Source organism: Morchella sextelata (assembly GCF_020137385.1).
Source record: "Morchella sextelata strain SCLS chromosome Unknown scls_20, whole genome shotgun sequence".
NCBI classification, from domain to species: Eukaryota; Fungi; Ascomycota; class Pezizomycetes; order Pezizales; family Morchellaceae; genus Morchella; species Morchella sextelata.
Genome location: NW_025408635.1, coordinates 1,411,400 through 1,429,314, shown reverse-complemented (window position 1 = coordinate 1,429,314; position 17,915 = coordinate 1,411,400). Strand labels below are relative to the sequence as shown.

The window sequence follows — 17,915 nt, the reverse complement described above, 5'->3', positions numbered from 1 at the left end:
GTGGTCTCGGATACCAGTTGGGTTGGGGTGAGGGGAGCGGGCCACCTCGGGTAAAAGTGGGTGGCCTGGTTAAGGCCGATAAAGAGGGGTAAGGTCACGGGACCTCGGGTAAAAAATTTGACGATAGTTTCGCGACCGAGAGGTCGCTAACTTCGCGGGCTGTCGAGTGCTTTGGCAGTAGGTTCTCGCTGACTGGAGATGACTGACAGTGTGCGTACCCGACGTGTGGGATAACTCGTGCGATGAGTGAAAATAAGGAGGGGCGAAGGCGGCTTTCGAGAGTAGCGGCTGGTTTGGCGAGGGGTGAACGGTGGACGCGTCCCGTGAGGGCACCGAACGAGCAAAGAATGGGGGGTGTCGAGCGAGGGAAGTTCAGGGACCGAAGCAATTCGAGAATCAGTATAACTCCATCTCGGGGGGAAGAAATCCTATCGCGAGCCAGAGGCAAGCGAGTAGAATGCAGAGAGAGAGAGAGAGAGAATCTTATATTGCATAGAAGCCGAAGCTTATCGCACACCTAACTACCCGACTACAACCTCCACCGACTAACCCGAAAGCAAAAACGAAGTACAAAAACTAACTACCGCAGCTACAAGAACCGCGTACATAAGTAAAACAAAACAGCGCACGAAGAGGGCGCGGATAACAAGTGGTACAGGTAAGCAGAATCTAAGCGACAACAAAGAAACCTCCCCGTAGTAAGAATAAAACCCCAAACTTCTCCGTCAACTACATTAGCGAGCACAATCCTATACGTAGTGTTCAATCGAAACGATATCATTACCAACGTTCCCGGTGTCATATCTGTGGACGAACCTTAACAGGACTGGGAAACCACGCGCACGAAGGCAGGAGAGGCCAACCGCAACAGCGTCAGGGGTGAAAGCGAGGGGGGGTGGGTTGAGTATTGGTCCTCGGGCATCTGCTTGTCAAACAGCGAGGAAGTAAAGAATGGTGACCGGTAGGTCAAGTAAGGAGTGGGTGGGGTCGTCGGTCCCTGGAGCAACGGCTAAAGACTGTGCCCGAGTCGTGTTTGAAGTGGTGTCCTCTGGAGGGGACATGCAAAAAGGGTTGAGCCGAAGGCTCAGTATGTATGGGGGTCGCAATCGAAAGTGCCGACCGTATTGTGTTGAGGGTGGTCTCGGAGACCGGTTGGGTTGGGGTGAGGGGAGCGGGCCGCCTCGGGTAAAAAGGGTTGCCTGGTTAAGGCCGATAAACAGGGGTAAGGTCACGGGACCTCGGGTAAAAAATTTGACGATAGTTTCGCGACCGAGAGGTCGCTAACTTCGCGGGCTGTCGAGCGCTTTGGCAGTAGGTTCTCGCTGACTGGAGATTACTGACAGTGTGCGTACCCAACGTGTGGGATCACTCGTGCGATGAGTGAAAGTAAGGAGGGGCGAAGGCGGCTTTCGAGAGTAGCCGCTGGTTTGGCGAGGGGTGAACGGTGGACGCGACCTGTGAGGGCACCGAACGAGCAAAGAATGGGGGGTGTCGAGCGAGGGAAGTTCAGGGACCGAAGCAATTCGAGAATCAGTATAACTCCATCTCGGGGGGAAGAAATCCTATCGCGAGCCAGAGGCGAGCGAGTAGAATGCAGAAGAAGAAGAAGAAACTTATATTGCTTAGAAGCCGAAGCTTATCGCACACCTAACTACCCGACTACAACCTCCACCGACTAACCCGAAAACAAAAAACAAAGTATAAAAACTAACTACCGCAGCTACTAGAACTACGTACATAAAATAAAAGTAAACGACGCACGAAGAGGGCGCAAATAACAAGTGGTACAGGTAAGCAGAATCTAAGCGACAACAAAGAAACCTCCCCGTAGTAAGACTGAACCCCAAACTTCTCCGTCAACTACATAAGCGAGCACAATCCTAAACGTAGTGTTCAATCGAAACGATATCATTACCAACGTTCCCGGTGTCATATCTGTGGACGAACCTTAACAGGACTGGGAAACCACGCGCACGAAGGCAGGAAAAGCCAACCGCAACAGCGTCAGGTGTGAAAGCGAGGGGGGGTGGGTCGGATGTGGGTCCTCGGGCTTCTGGTTGTCAGGCAGCGAGGAATTGAGGATTGGTGACCGGTTGGTCAAGTAAGGAGTGGGTGGGGTCGTCGGTCCCTGGAGCAACGGCTAAAGACTGTGCCCGAGTCGTGTTTGAAGTGGTGTCCTCTGGGGGGGACATGCAAAAAGGGTTGAGCCGAAGGCTCAGTATGTATGGAGGTCGCAATCGAAAGTGCCGACCGTATTGTGTTGAGGGTGGTCTCGGATACCAGTTGGGTTGGGGTGAGGGGAGCGGGCCACCTCGGGTAAAAGTGGGTGGCCTGGTTAAGGCCGATAAAGAGGGGTAAGGTCACGGGACCTCGGGTAAAAAATTTGACGATAGTTTCGCGACCGAGAGGTCGCTAACTTCGCGGGCTGTCGAGTGCTTTGGCAGTAGGTTCTCGCTGACTGGAGATGACTGACAGTGTGCGTACCTGACGTGTGGGATCACTCGTGCGATGAGTGAAAATAAGGAGGGGCGAAGGCGGCTTTCGAGAGTAGCGGCTGGTTTGGCGAGGGGTGAACGGTGGACGCGTCCCGTGAGGGCACCGAACGAGCAAAGAATGGGGGGTGTCGAGCGAGGGAAGTTCAGGGACCGAAGCAATTCGAGAATCAGTATAACTCCATCTCGGGGGGAAGAAATCCTATCGCGAGCCAGAGGCAAGCGAGTAGAATGCAGAGAGAGAGAGAGAGAGAATCTTATATTGCATAGAAGCCGAAGCTTATCGCACACCTAACTACCCGACTACAACCTCCACTGACTAACCCGAAAGCAAAAACGAAGTACAAAAACTAACTACCGCAGCTACAAGAACCGCGTACATAAGTAAAACAAAACAGCGCACGAAGAGGGCGCGGATAACAAGTGGTACAGGTAAGCAGAATCTAAGCGACAACAAAGAAACCTCCCCGTAGTAAGAATAAAACCCCAAACTTCTCCGTCAACTACATTAGCGAGCACAATCCTATACGTAGTGTTCAATCGAAACGATATCATTACCAACGTTCCCGGTGTCATATCTGTGGACGAACCTTAACAGGACTGGGAAACCACGCGCACGAAGGCAGGAGAGGCCAACCGCAACAGCGTCAGGGGTGAAAGCGAGGGGGGGTGGGTTGAGTATTGGTCCTCGGGCATCTGCTTGTCAAACAGCGAGGAAGTAAAGAATGGTGACCGGTAGGTCAAGTAAGGAGTGGGTGGGGTCGTCGGTCCCTGGAGCAACGGCTAAAGACTGTGCCCGAGTCGTGTTTGAAGTGGTGTCCTCTGGAGGGGACATGCAAAAAGGGTTGAGCCGAAGGCTCAGTATGTATGGGGGTCGCAATCGAAAGTGCCGACCGTATTGTGTTGAGGGTGGTCTCGGAGACCGGTTGGGTTGGGGTGAGGGGAGCGGGCCGCCTCGGGTAAAAAGGTTTGCCTGGTTAAGGCCGATAAACAGGGGTAAGGTCACGGGACTTCGGGTAAAAAATTTGACGATAGTTTCGCGACCGAGAGGTCGCTAACTTCGCGGGCTGTCGAGCGCTTTGGCAGTAGGTTCTCGCTGACTGGAGATTACTGACAGTGTGCGTACCCAACGTGTGGGATCACTCGTGCGATGAGTGAAAGTAAGGAGGGGCGAAGGCGGCTTTCGAGAGTAGCCGCTGGTTTGGCGAGGGGTGAACGGTGGACGCGACCTGTGAGGGCACCGAACGAGCAAAGAATGGGGGGTGTCGAGCGAGGGAAGTTCAGGGACCGAAGCAATTCGAGAATCAGTATAACTCCATCTCGGGGGGAAGAAATCCTATCGCGAGCCAGAGGCGAGCGAGTAGAATGCAGAAGAAGAAGAAGAAACTTATATTGCTTAGAAGCCGAAGCTTATCGCACACCTAACTACCCGACTACAACCTCCACCGACTAACCCGAAAACAAAAAACAAAGTACAAAAACTAACTACCGCAGCTACTAGAACTACGTACATAAAATAAAAGTAAACGACGCACGAAGAGGGCGCAAATAACAAGTGGTACAGGTAAGCAGAATCTAAGCGACAACAAAGAAACCTCCCCGTAGTAAGACTGAACCCCAAACTTCTCCGTCAACTACATAAGCGAGCACAATCCTAAACGTAGTGTTCAATCGAAACGATATCATTACCAACGTTCCCGGTGTCATATCTGTGGACGAACCTTAACAGGACTGGGAAACCACTCGCACGAAGGCAGGAAAAGCCAACCGCAACAGCGTCAGGGGTGAAAGCGAGGGGGGGTGGGTTAAGTATTGGTCCTCGAGCATCTGCTTGTCAAACAGGGAGGAAGTAAAGAGTGGTGACCGGTAGGTCAAGTAAGGAGTGGGTGGGGTCGTCGGTCCCTGGAGCAACGGCTAAAGACTGTGCCCGAGTCGTGTTTGAAGTGGTGTCCTCTGGAGGGGACATGCAAAAAGGGTTGAGCCGAAGGCTCAGTATGTATGGGGGTCGCAATCGAAAGTGCCGACCGTATTGTGTTGAGGGTGGTCTCGGAGACCGGTTGGGTTGGGGTGAGGGGAGCGGGCCGCCTCGGGTAAAAAGGGTTGCCTGGTTAAGGCCGATAAACAGGGGTAAGTTCACGGGACCTCGGGTAAAAAATTTGACGATAGTTTCGCGACCGAGAGGTGGCTAATTTCGCGGGCTGTCGAGCGCTTTGGCAGTAGGTTCTCGCTGACTGGAGATTACTGACAGTGTGCGTACCCAACGTGTGGGATCACTCGTGCGATGAGTGAAAGTAAGGAGGGGCGAAGGCGGCTTTCGAGAGTAGCCGCTGGTTTGGTGAGGGGTGAACGGTGGACGCGACCTGTGAGGGCACCGAACGAGCAAAGAATGGGGGGTGTCGAGCGAGGGAAGTTCAGGGACCGAAGCAATTCGAGAATCAGTATAACTCCATCTCGGGGGGAAGAAATCCTATCGCGAGCCAGAGGCGAGCGAGTAGAATGCAGAAGAAGAAGAAGAAGAAACTTATATTGCTTTGAAGTACAAGACTTATCGCACGCCGACCCGACCGCCTAAAACACAAACCAAACCGAACCGAACAAAAGGAAGAAAAGGAAAAACAACAACCGCAAACGCAAACAAACAAGAACAAGGACAAAAACAAGCACAAGCGAGCATAAACAATAACAAGGGAATTCTGGAACAACACTCGACCAGAAAACCCGACGACAAGGAGAACTAACATATCTCAGCGAACTCGAGCGCTGGATCTTTCAAACAGAAAAATTAAACAAAATTAAAGAGTAAAAGGAAACTGCCCTTCCTAATCCCGTCCCTAATCATTTCCTTCCATCCCCTCTTCCAGGTCCGCCTCCGCCTCCGCCGACTCGTACCATTTCGAGAGTTGAGATTGTTTTGCAAATTGTAGGATGAGGTCCGTTCTCAGGTTTGTAAACATCCAGTTTTCCCAGGTCATCGCTCCGGGGATCTTCTCTATCAGAGGGGTGCGAATTCGAGCCCACGCTGGACATTCCATAAGTATGTGTTTCGCTGAGTTTTCCATACCACACTGGCATGGTTCGGGGTCTGTGTGTACTGCGTGTTTGTCGATTCGGGTGGTTTGGCACCGGATCCGAAATACTTTCTTTGCTTCCGTAAGGGTGAGTTTCGCTATCTTGGGAGGGGGGCGGAATTCCCCCCGATGATGGTAGTTCGGTATTGGTTGTGTGTTCCATTCTTCCAACAGGTGATCGCGTAGTAGTTTGTTCTGGTTCCACTTATCTCTCGCATTTCCGGGGGTCTGGTATGGGAGTAGTAGGGAGGCGATTCGGTGTAGGCCTGTTCCTTTGATGTTTGCTTCTCTGTATGGGAGGAGCTCGATCAGGGATTCGTTGTTAGGGTGGGTTGCGTCGGTGCAGAGTATTCTAGTTCCGTACTTTCTTGAGCGGTATGTCAGGAGATGTTCTAAGGGGGGTAGGCCTGCTTCTCGGAGGAGTTTAGTTCTTTTGGTCCATCGTGGTAGGCCGGTGATGATCCGAGCCGCTTCATTATACAGTGGTTCGAGGGATCTTATAATGTGGTCTGCGCCAGTCCACCAAGCCTCGGATCCGTAGAGTAGGCTTGGGAGGAAGCCTTGTGTTATGATGTGATGGATTGTTTTAACCGTTATTCCTGGCAGGCGGGCGGTGTACCGAATCTGGTGGAGGGCTTTGAGGCCTTTTGCAATCGCTGCTTCGATGTGTGGCCGGAAGGAGAGGGTCGGATCTATCCAGACTCCTACGTATTTCAGCCTCTCCTTAGGGTGTATGTTGGTATTGTTGATTTTGATCGAAAGTCGTGGTTGTTGTATGGATGATGTGGTGGGCCGGAAGAAGATCAGGTCGGATTTATCCGGGTCGTATTTAATTTGAAGTGGCTCAGCTTTTATTAGTCTCTCTCTCATTCGTTCCTCCATTCTCTTGATTGTGAAGCCTGGTGTTTTGGATATTTGCACCAGCGCATCGTCATCGATGTAAGTGGTGTCCATTTCTTTCGGGCTGCTTGTTGGGTCCAGGATTACTCCAGCATAGATCATAAATAGCACCGGGGACATGGGGCTACCTTGCGGCACTCCAGAATCATAGGGCTGTGGCTCCTCTAGCTCATGGTTGAATTGAAACTGTAGTTTTCTGCCGGTATTGAATTCCTTACACCATTCTGTTAGGTATGTAGGGAATTTTTGTTGTTGCATGATTTCCGCGAGGAGTAGGTGGTCGACGCAGTTAAATGCTCCTTGGATATCATTGGTTAGGATCGCTGGTCTGTCTCGCCGCGCGACTCCGGTACTGTTTTTCAGTAATAGGTTTTGTTGTATTGGTGTTAAGGTTCTCAGCAGGGCGTCGACTGCTGAGATGGTTGGTCTTCCTCCAAATTGATTCGCTGAGAGTGTGCCTAGAATTTCTCCAGCGGTGCAGAGTCTTTGGGCCACTATCTTTTCCAGGATTTTGCTGAAACATTGTAGAAGGGAAATGGGCCGGTAGGCTTTTGCTTCATGATAGTTCGCTTTACCGGGTTTCGGGATCGGGATACACTTAGCTATTTTCCATGCCGCTGGGTGTACACCGTGCCGGAGCATGGCGGAGAACATGTCTTGGATTAGAGTTGTATTTGCTTTGACTATTGCTTTAATAAAGGTGTAAGGAATGCCATCCAGGCCGGTCGCCGAGTGCGCTGGACAGGAGTCGACTGCTTTATTAAGTTCTTCGGGGGTGACTATGTCAAAGGTGTTGCTAAGGTCAAAAGAGGGGGGTCTGATGTTTAGGGGGGGGTGGTCGGGAGACGTCCATTTTGAGGGGAAAAGTTGGGCTCTTAGAGCTTGACACTTCCCCGCAAACGTTTCTTCACCTTGTATTGTTGGTATGATTGTGTCTCTTCTCCTCCCTGCGTTTAGGATTCTCCAGACTTCACTACCTTTCGCCTCGTTCATCGTCTTTTCCCGCTGGTCTGTTTTTGCTTTCCGGATCATGACTGTCCATTCTCTGCATGCCTTCCGGTGCTCCTCCGCGTGGTTGGGTTTCCTTGTGTTTCTCGCCTTCCTTTCTGCTGCATTTACTCTCGCCTTCATCTGCTTCATTTCATCTGACCACCAGGAGTTGGCTCTTACCCCTTCCTTCGAGAGTGGAGTTACTATGTTGACTGTTGACTTAACCAGTTCTAGGAAGAAGTCGACAGTTTGTTCCGTATGTTCCTTGGTTTCCCATGCCTCTGCAGGGACGGAAATGTTTGACATATGGTTCTCCAATAGCTTCCAGTCTGTTTGTCGCCACATTCGTCTTGGTACAAAAGGTGGTTTTTCTAAGTGTAAGTGGACGGAGGTTCTCCCGTGGTCTGAGCCCGCTCCGTAGGGTTCAGTGCTCCATCGTAGGTTGTGGTCAAGTGTTGGGCCTTTTACAAATGCAAGGTCAATGGTTGTGGGCCTTTTCCCTCTGTCTCTGGGGAAATGCGTAAAGACGCCTGGTTCGTTCAGGAGAGTCAGTTTCTGTCGGGTTATCCATCGTTTTAACCGTGCGCCGTTGGCGCGGTCTGCTCGAATATTGTTTCTGTATTCATGTGAATTTACTCCGTACCACATTTGATGGTGGCAGTTGAAGTCTCCCATTACTAGACAGTTATCAAGGGTTTGGATTGTACTTGCTATTTGAGCGAAGGGGCCACTTCGGCCTGGGGAGTATATGTTTAGGATTTGGGTTTTCTTGGTCTGGATTTCTACCGTAATCGAAACTATGAAATTATCATGTGTGTAGTGGTGTTTCGGTTTAAGGTTGGCATGTTTGCGGACGTATGTTGCGCATTTCGTGTTGGTATTACTGGCTGTAAAAAGGTAAAAGAGATTTGATTCTGGTGGGTATCCTTCTGTTGAGGTCCATGGTTCTTGTAGTAGTAGGAAATAAATGCTCGAGTCTGTTTCTGCTTCTTCCACCGCCGCCTTGGTGATTAGTTCGCTCCGTGCACAGTTAAGTTGGTGTGCGAGCGCGGTTGTTCGCAGCCTAGGCATTATTCGTCATGGGTTGGTCGTCTTCGGGAATGGGTGTGGCTCCGACCGGGGCGGTGGCTGGTACTTGGATTATTGAAATAGGCTCTTGGGCGGGTGCGGCAGGTGGGTCTTGGGCGGGTAGGGCGTTTTCCTTTCCTTTGTTAAGGAATCGGCGTTTGACTCTTTCAGGGCATGCTGGGTCGGAGGCCTTATGGATTCCTTTACAGTTCAGACATCTGATTGGGGTGTGGGTGCATCTATATCCTCCCTGGCATTGATTGCATGGGTGGAAACTGGTGAGGTGATCTCCGGCGCAGTGGCCGCATTTCCCATTGTTCTTACATTTCTCCTGGCGATGGCCGTATTCGAGGCACTTCGCGCATTGGGTATCTGGGAAGGTTGGGAGGAAGGCCTCGATGTAGCAGCTTCGGTTAAAGAGGGATAGGAACTTAACTCCTAGTGTTTCCATTGTAACTTGTCCTGGGAGCGCGATGACCATTGATGAGTGGGTTTTCTCCATTCGAGTCTCTGCTCTGGAGATCCAGCGGGGAACCTGGGCAAGTTGGAAGTTATCTCCATAATTGCTTCTAATTTCGGATGCTACCAGTTGTCCTGCCTCGACGCCTTCTCCGACCGTTGTGGGGATTCCGTGAATAAGGAACTTTGACCATTTGGAGTTTGCCCGGATAATGGCGACTGGTACTTGTAGGGTGAGGAGAGCCTCCTCAATTTCTTTGGCATATTCCATTGCCTTTGTTGCTGGGGTGACAAACTTTGTTTCCAGAATAAAGTTGTCCTTGGGTGTTCTCCTTGCTGAAATGAAGTGGCAAGATTCATCCTGAATTCTTGCATTGACTAGGGTCCTGATCTCGGAGGGATTGACGTCGGATGGGGCAGTGGTTTCAACAATGATTTCTCTGTTGATTTTGGTATATTCTGGCTTGAAGAGAGGGTCCGCTTTTGGCTTTGCGGACTTCTTTCTTCTCTCAACAACCTGGAAATTTCCTTGAGCAGGTCCGGGTGCCGAGGCCACGGTGGCCCAGGTGCCTGCTTTCCATCCACGGGGTGGGGCTTGTTGGGGGGGTGGGGGGGCCTGAGGAGCTGCCTGAGGCGCTGCTTGGGGAACTGTTTGGGGGACCGCTGGAGGGGGCATTCTCTGTCCCTGCGGTTGTTGTGGTTTTCGCTGTTGTTGCTGTTGTTGCTGTTGTTGGTTTTGTTGTGGTTGCTGCGGTTGCTGCGGTTGTGGTTGTTTGTTGAGGAGAAGATGGATCGCTGAGTGCATATTGGTGATCATATTTGTCTGCGCCTCGATTTGGTGCTTCAGTGTATCCACTGTTCTCCGGAGTGTAGTCGTTTGCTCTTCGAGGATTTCAATCCTGTCGGAAGGTGGGCAGATTCGGCTGGTAGCATGTCTGATGGCCCAGGTAATATAGTTCAGGTCCGTCTGGGTGTGAGTGTCCTGTGGGACAATGCTCGGGTAGAGGTAGTCAATTCTCGGCTGGTATGGGTCGTTGTAGTCGGATTCTGATGCAAAGGTCGAGGAGAATTCTTGTTCCTGAGCTCCGGATGGGGTTGGGTCAGGAACCGGAGTATTCCTGTTCTGCGGAGGGGCTGTCCCTTGCTGGGAAGACTGGGTAAAAAAGGACTGGAGCGAGGCTTGTTGCGACATAATTGAATGTCCAGTTCTTCTGGCGGCGTAAAGTGATGTTTCGGATAGGTTTCTTTTCCTTCCCTTTGGGAGGTCAAGGCTGGAGAATTCTTCGCTAGAAGCCAGTTTTCGTAGGTTTCTTTCGCTTGGAACAACAAAACGCGACCGTACGATCTGGGACGAAGTGGCTCAACCTGGTATGGTATACCAGGGTAAACCGAAGGGAGTAAAATAAAGTGTTTTTAAAGCGAGGTTTGTTATCAGAGAGTTCTTTGCGAGCCTTAGCGAGCAAGTAGAATGCAGAGGTTGCGTAAAGAAAGAAGGAAAGAAAGAAAACAGATAAAAACATAAAGCAACGCCCCCTTATATATCCGACCCTAATTCAATGATGACTAATACCTCCGCATAACAGAAACTAAAAGAACATAACAGAAACCCCCATTACAAATCCTAATCCCACTATACAATACTTCCCCTTCGTATCCCAATTTATCACTAGCCGAAATGCATAGTTGCCGTTACATGAACTCTGAAAGCACTGATGACTGCCTCGAGGGTATTTCTGGTATCTCCTATAATATATACTTGACAGTTTTGCGGGATGATTTACGGCATGAGTAACTTCGCTGTTCTTTATGTTTTCAGTACGATTTGTGTTTCTTGGTTTTTCGGTGGATCTTTTCGTTATCGTCTTCGTCTATGTCACGTAAGTGCTTCTTATTGGAAAGTTAATTTGTGTTCTTGGAGCTACCGGGAGTGCTCTGAGCGGTGTTTGGAGTCGATAATGTTAATGTATAATTGTAGTGAGTATGGTTCTTAAATTAATTGGACTAGGAGAGAGAAATACCATCTTATTTATAAAGATTGCAAAGGTTGAATCTCTTGAAAATGCAGGAACTTGAAGGATGAGATTTCAACAGGTAATGTTGAAAGCAATGGAGAACTTGAAGTGATAGGTAGAGGAGAACTTGAAGGTGGTTAGGAATTTCTCACGAACTTGAGTGAAGGGAGGGGTACTCTTGTACCGAGTACGATCAGCTTTTTCCTTGAGCTTATCACATTTCCGAGAGCACCCATGAATGCTCTAGAAGCACTCGAAGGTACTTGTACTCAATATTTGCTTCAATATATAACGTTGATGATCTAAATACTCCAGGCATACTCGGAGATGCTCGGACAGTACCAATGGTGATGTCGATAACATTCTGGTGTTGGGGTTGGCGCTTATGTTTTTGTTGGTGTTGGTGCTCTGTCTTCTAGGAAGATGATTCGGAAAGAATGTATTCTTGGAACTCGTAGTCAATATTATTGTTGAATTTGACTATGAGAACACTGTTTTGATCTCAAGAGTTTCCACTAGTGCTCAGAAAGAGAGTGCAGATGCTCAGAGCAATAGAATCGAGAATAACTGGCTACCTGAAATACAAGTACTATAATAGCAAAAATAAAGGTAAGATCCAGGCTGTAGTTGATTAGTATCCTACAGTATCTGGTTTCAATGAAGTATTGTGATCAGATGCTGATAGAGGTCTCAATTTTACAAAATATGAAATGATTAACAGGACAGTATGCCTACTGTAGGGATGTTTTATTTACATCAATATACTATTCCTTGCAGTCAGTAGTAATACTATTGAGAACCTGTCTTGTCGCTGTGAAGGTATTCACAAGAGTGCGGTAGTGCTGTCACAGTACTATAGTATCCAAATGTTAGGTGTAACCTACTATTACATGTATATCTTATAGGAGTATCGGTCACAGTGGCATACATACATATCATTACCCAATGGTATGATTCTAGATATAGCCTAGGATTATCTACAACTACATGTACTCTGTGTCTACATACTGGCTGAGCAGCTTGCTGGTAAGTATGGGCTGGGTACGATACAAATCACTTACCATGAACAATTCATGAAGAGTTGTATCCCCCATTAGCACACATGTACATATGCTAGAATCTCCAGGAAGGCTATCATTTTTATTGTACAAAAAATCTATTTCGATGACCTGGAAGTTTCCAAGCTACTACTTGTCAAATAGAAAAACAGATCTTACTACTAGAGTGCTACTAGCTCCTAAAAAATATTCATTATCAAGAATGCTGCAGTAACTATTGAATTATAACAAATATAGGTAGGAAAGAATATAGCCATCTTAGGGGGACAGTATTTCTCTCAAAGCGGTTATACTATGGTGAGTCTATAATAATTTATTAATACGGTACCGAGAACATCCCTCTTTTTCACACTGTATTACCTAAGGAGTAAGGGGCCAGTTTACCCTTAACATGTAGGTACTTACCGGCCCCAGTTTTATCTAGGTCTAAACCTGGAACTGCAATATAATTTTGTTGCTGGATCCATTGCCAACTCCACCATAGTACATGTAACAATGATCGGACGCCCTTATCAACCCTTCGCTAACCGTTCTGAGGTGGCTGCTGTTGAGGTTAACCAGCGGTTCCAGGCGTATCAGAGGGTTTGAGGATTGGTCGAGTGATATATCATGGCTGCATATGGAAACCGCTCAACTCTGAAGAAACTTGGTATATTATGCACATACCTGCAGGTTAATAATTCTTTCGTCTTAAATTAAGAATAGCACATACCATAAGATTTGAAGGATCCTGATTTGGAGCACACCGGCTCGGCCGAGGAGGGTTAGAGGTCTATCTATGTCAGCGAATCCTGTCGGTGCTATTACTAGGGCGAGGATACCAAGTTTTGATGCCATGGCTACCTTGGTCAGCTAGCCAGGCTCTTGACCTCCGGCCCCACATCTGATTATGGGATATTTTCATGATGCCACGTACATAATGGAAGGACTTCTCTGTATATGACCCATACCGGTGGGCATGTCTACCATGGCCTGATCTTATAGGATCAGACCATTCCCACTACGCACAACTGACACTCTAGCCAGGCCTGCAGGCCTGACCGCGGTATTACTACTTTTACACGGAGTATCATTGACCTAGAGTCAAATGATTTCGGTCTTCGTAATAATGAACCAAGAATAGGAATCAAGCGATTCGAAACTTCAACATATATCGGGTTGACAAACGGTGCTGTCAAGTTGGTGATGTGAAGCTCAATTTTCCTCCTCCAAGACAAGAGTTTCGTATCATAGCATTGCCTTCACATACATTGATACATGTAGCTATCATTCTCTCTAACTTGCTTTTATGCTTAAGCACAAATCATGCAACGACCTTTATATAGAAGTCGCAAAATCAGCTAGGCCTACACCAGTCATATATCGGAAGTCTTTTTCTATTCAGTATCATATAAATGTGTTGTCGTATAGTACATCTATCCATCTCAACTATATACATAACCATAAACATAACCAAGCATATATTCAGCTGCAAAGAAAAAAAGGAAAATAAACGCCAAAATAAACCAGTCCGTCACAGTATGGGACACTTTTTTTTTTACCCGCCGCCGAGAGGCAGACAGTCGTAAACAAACGTCGAAACAAAGGAAAGGATACACAAGGAAACCGTTTTTCTTCTTTTCTTTTTAGTATTTAGGATCCCGGAAGGGTGGTACTGGCTCCTTCAATGCTGGTGCTGGCGAGTATATACGCTCGCTGTCGATCGAGTAGGCATCCGACTTCTCGTTCCAGCTCTGCGAGTAGGGGCTTCCGTACACGCTACCGCCAAAGATCTGAGATTCAGAGATCCGCATCACGACTTCGACAGACTTTTCGTCCTCGATGACCTTGGGATGGGGCTTGGCAAAGTATTGTGCGTATTTGAAGATTGCCCAGTAGCATGAAGTGACGTTGATGAATGTCAGAATCAACTTGTAAGGGACACAGTACAGCACCGCCATCCATGGAACCATCTCCTTCTTTCTCCTCAGATGAATCGCGTTGAAGATTGCCGCATGCACTGCATACAATCCAATCACACCGATAAAGGTCCACAGCGCAAACCACGGCCGCACCATGAACGAAATCGGCAGGATGAACGGCGTCAACAGGTACAGCAATGTTTCATACACCTCCTGCCAGACAAAGATCTTTGCGCCAAACTCCCACCACCCCAGCTTCCAGCTGCAGATAATGTATTTCATATCGTACCAGATGCCACTGACAAAAAAGAAGTTCCACCGATGGAACCTCTGCTTCCACACTGTCATCTCCCCGAAGCCTCCACGTGACCCCGTCGCAACAAAAATGTTTGTCGGCGTCTCCGTTTCGATAAACACTTGCGAACACATCAAGATCCGTGACCCGCGCAGCCTCGCCACGTGCCCCAGGAACCAATCCTCCGACACAGAGAAACCGGGATGGTACTTGAACGCTTCTGCCAAGAACTCGCGATCCCAGATGCTAATAGCACCATGTGGGAACGTTGCACTGCCCATCTTGCCGGCGAACTCACGTTGGATGCCGCTCAACTTGTACTCAAGGTCCTGGGCCTGTTGAACAATCGTCCCGCGAGAGGAATCTGGGCCGACCGACTTGATGGTGTAACCAATACATTTGACAGCATCTGTCATGCGGTGGGTGACGACAGGAAAATCCGGGGGGAGGGCGCAGTCGTCGTCGATGAGAAGAACGTATTTGAACGATTTTGCCACATAGCAGCCGGCGAATTGGGCGACAATCTGTGTTTTATTTGTCAACACAAAATCCCAACCACCAGGTTACATGTATGTATAAAATCCATGATCTCATCTATTCAGGGATTTGTTTATTTGTGGGAAATTGTGCATATGCACTCCAGGATGGAGAGGGAAGAGATCTAGACTCACCTTTGAACCCACAGGAACCCAAATATGGTTGACACCATGCACCTTGCAGATGTCCTCCGTCTCATCCAAAGGCGTGGGGCTGTTCCCATTCGCAATGACAAAAATCTGTCGAGCAGGAAACACCTTCTTAGCCGCCACGAGCGTTGCCTCGATTATAGTCGCCGCCTTGTAGCATGGAATAATGAGGGCGGTCTCGGACACATCGCGCGTCTCAACATCATCAACTTCATCTTCAAAGAAGATTAGCAGCGGGGCGAAGGCATAGAAGACGGCAATTCCCACAAAGATCGCGACACCAGCGGTCAGGGCAAACTTTTGCGACACAACGAGCCTGCAGGGATGGTGGTTAGTAAGCTATCCTATTTTCTTTCGTTTCGTGGTTTAGTTGACAGGGTTGTGGCGGTGTCAGCCACAGGGGAATGATAGGACTTACCACATGTACCAGGTCAGACCCTGCCACAATGGCCGTCCGATGAGGATGAAGTAGATGCATAACGCAAGGAAAGCGTAGCAGCTGTATTCAAAGGCGATCATACTCCATTTCCCTCGCTCGAGTTTTGCCTTCTTTGATTTCGCTTTTTCCCACATTCCATGGACACTAGATCTACGGAATCGAGATGCCGAGCTAGGTGAGTGTTTGAGAGGCCTTCCCGCTGGCATAACACCATATGGATGTGGGTGTGGGCCTTTGTGTACGGCGGGCTCAACGGGACTGATCTCATCGCCGGAAAATGGATCGTTGAAGGGCGAGTTTACAGAGCTAGCCAGAGAATAGTTGCGAAGGTGGTCGTAGAGGGCGTCTCGTTCGCTGGGGGATGGGGGCTGCGATTGCTTCTCGGACATAAAGGCTTTGACTGGGAATGTAGGTAGACTTGATCTCCTCTTCCGGTGCTTTGAGAATTTTTCTTTGCTAGATTCGCCTATTATTGTATAAATATTATGTTAGTTTCAACAACCAATTAATTACTCAGTATAAGAAACAAAAAAAAAAAACTTGTATTCCATACCCTTGAACGGGGACAAAAACGGTTGCTTAATCCTGATTGCTGCAGCTCCCGAGGGATTTGTCCTGCTTCTCTGCAGCGTTGGTAAAGCCGATTCACCGCCCGAAGCTCCCAAATCAATCTGGTCCAGCAGAGCGACTGGAATATCAATCAACAAATCGGGACCATCTGCTCTCTCAGGATGTATTGAAGGCGCCGGTGTAGCTGATACTGATGATGACGTTGATGATGATACTGAAGAGCCCTCCAGGGATTCTGTGGTGGAAGAGGAGTTTCTCTTCTCAGAGAATTCTTCGCGGTCGTTATTGGCCATTGCTGATCTGTAAATGGAAAACCTCTAATGCAGGAGCAACTATAAATTGCTTACAGTTGGAGGCCTATATATGGCTAAGTAGGTAGCCTGGAAGTCGATATGGCAGGTTCGAATTGGGGAAACGTTATGTCCTGGGCGGAGGGGGTTTATATATATATATCACTGCGCAGAGTTTCTTTGCAAGTCATGTTGAAGGTGCAGGGGTTTGGGGGAAGGATTAGATTAGTCTCGGTCCCAGTCCATACCTCCATACCTGCACTCCGTGATGGGGAACGGAGACTAAACTAGCTCTCAATGGGTGGCCTGGAGTAAAGGAATAAAAAAAGATGCATATTTAGCGTATGAAACGCCGAGAAAAGGTGAACCGTACAAGGAATACTAATTGTAATATCTACTTACAGACAGCTCATCACCGACTTGTAGCCTGAATTCTTGAAATCCAACTCTACATACCTGCTAGAAATCTTCAGGGGACGACTAGTTTGGTGGGAGGGTTTCACCACTGCATTGTCAAATGAGGACAGATCGGGCCTGTAACTGCTCATTGAAGGGTGTAGAGACCTTTTTTCTTTTCTACTGCGCTCGATCGAGATGTTTTCGACCCATCATAGGTACGTTCCTGTCTTTGCAGGCCGTTCTAGGAGCTTGAAAGCCAAGTACCTAGATTTTAGACACCGAATATCATTTCCACAATAATCTCTAATGCAGTTTGTGCAAAGCTTGGCTAACGGATAGAAATTTCTTTTTTACCCAAGTTATACAGAATCCCGTTCCATCCCCTCCATCCATTGCGTCAAAGAGCAAAGAGAGGCGTAGTCGATATATCAAATTGCAACTCGTAACTCATCTTGTAACTACCCGGGAGGAGATCGGAGAAGCCCAAGTACTATCCATCCCAGGCTCTCCGTTCCTTAGCTCTGGAGATATTCAGCAAGGTTAGATTTTCCGAGACGGAGGGGCGGGAGACAGTCACTCTAGTTAGGCTGCCACAATTGAACAATCCAGGCTCTACACGAATAGGAAATCACCTCCATTTTCCTGTAGTAACAATCCAAAAAGGGAAGGGAGGACGGAAACAACTTGATTGTTCAGGGTTAGAACACTGAAACCTTCACGTAATAAATTGACAGAAACGACCTAGGACCGCTCTCGGAATCTCGGCAGCCACTCCGGGGTAGGCAGTAGGAGCCCACTAGTGATCCCATTACCGACAACACATCGTTAGCTGCCGAAGCACTACTTGCGGGATGTACGGGGTGTTGGAGCCCCGAGGTGGTTTTGTCCATCTCCAGCTGAAGACCTTCAATGGATCTCGGCGCACGGAAGTTCCTCTGGATGCAATCTAACGCAGACACTCGAGGGTCTCCTGGGCACGTTATTCTGTGGTTGGGTCATAGGCTTCCCGTGGGAAACTTTCGCCGCAGCTGCGCAGCGCGAATAGTTTACTGTTAAGGGTGTTGAACCATATTGACAGCGTTATTTTTTTCATGTCTTAGACACGGCACCTACCTCACTCCATCGTGAGAATTGCCCTGTGCTTTGGTGTTGCAATTGTCTGAGTTAATTACATCATGATTTCATACCGATGGCCAGCGGCTGGCTGGACTGTATAGTAACTATCACAATACTCTTGTAGAGTAGCAGGTACCAAGTGTTCTGCAATTCGATTAAAACTGCTTCAAAC

General features: G+C 48.5%; 1 protein-coding gene across 1 annotated transcript; it reads right to left on the bottom strand.

Moving 5' to 3' along the window:
• Nucleotides 1-13,672: 13,672 nt before the first annotated feature.
• On the bottom strand, nucleotides 13,673-16,231 carry H6S33_006573 (uncharacterized protein; the record flags this gene model as incomplete). The annotated part of the gene is made up of 4 exons (XM_044837938.1): nucleotides 13,673-14,767; nucleotides 14,915-15,245; nucleotides 15,348-15,834; nucleotides 15,922-16,231. The coding sequence occupies 4 exons, from the start codon at nucleotides 16,229-16,231 to the stop codon at nucleotides 13,673-13,675; spliced, it is 2,223 nt and encodes a 740-aa protein (XP_044690100.1).
• Between the last annotated feature and the right edge of the window lie 1,684 nt (nucleotides 16,232-17,915).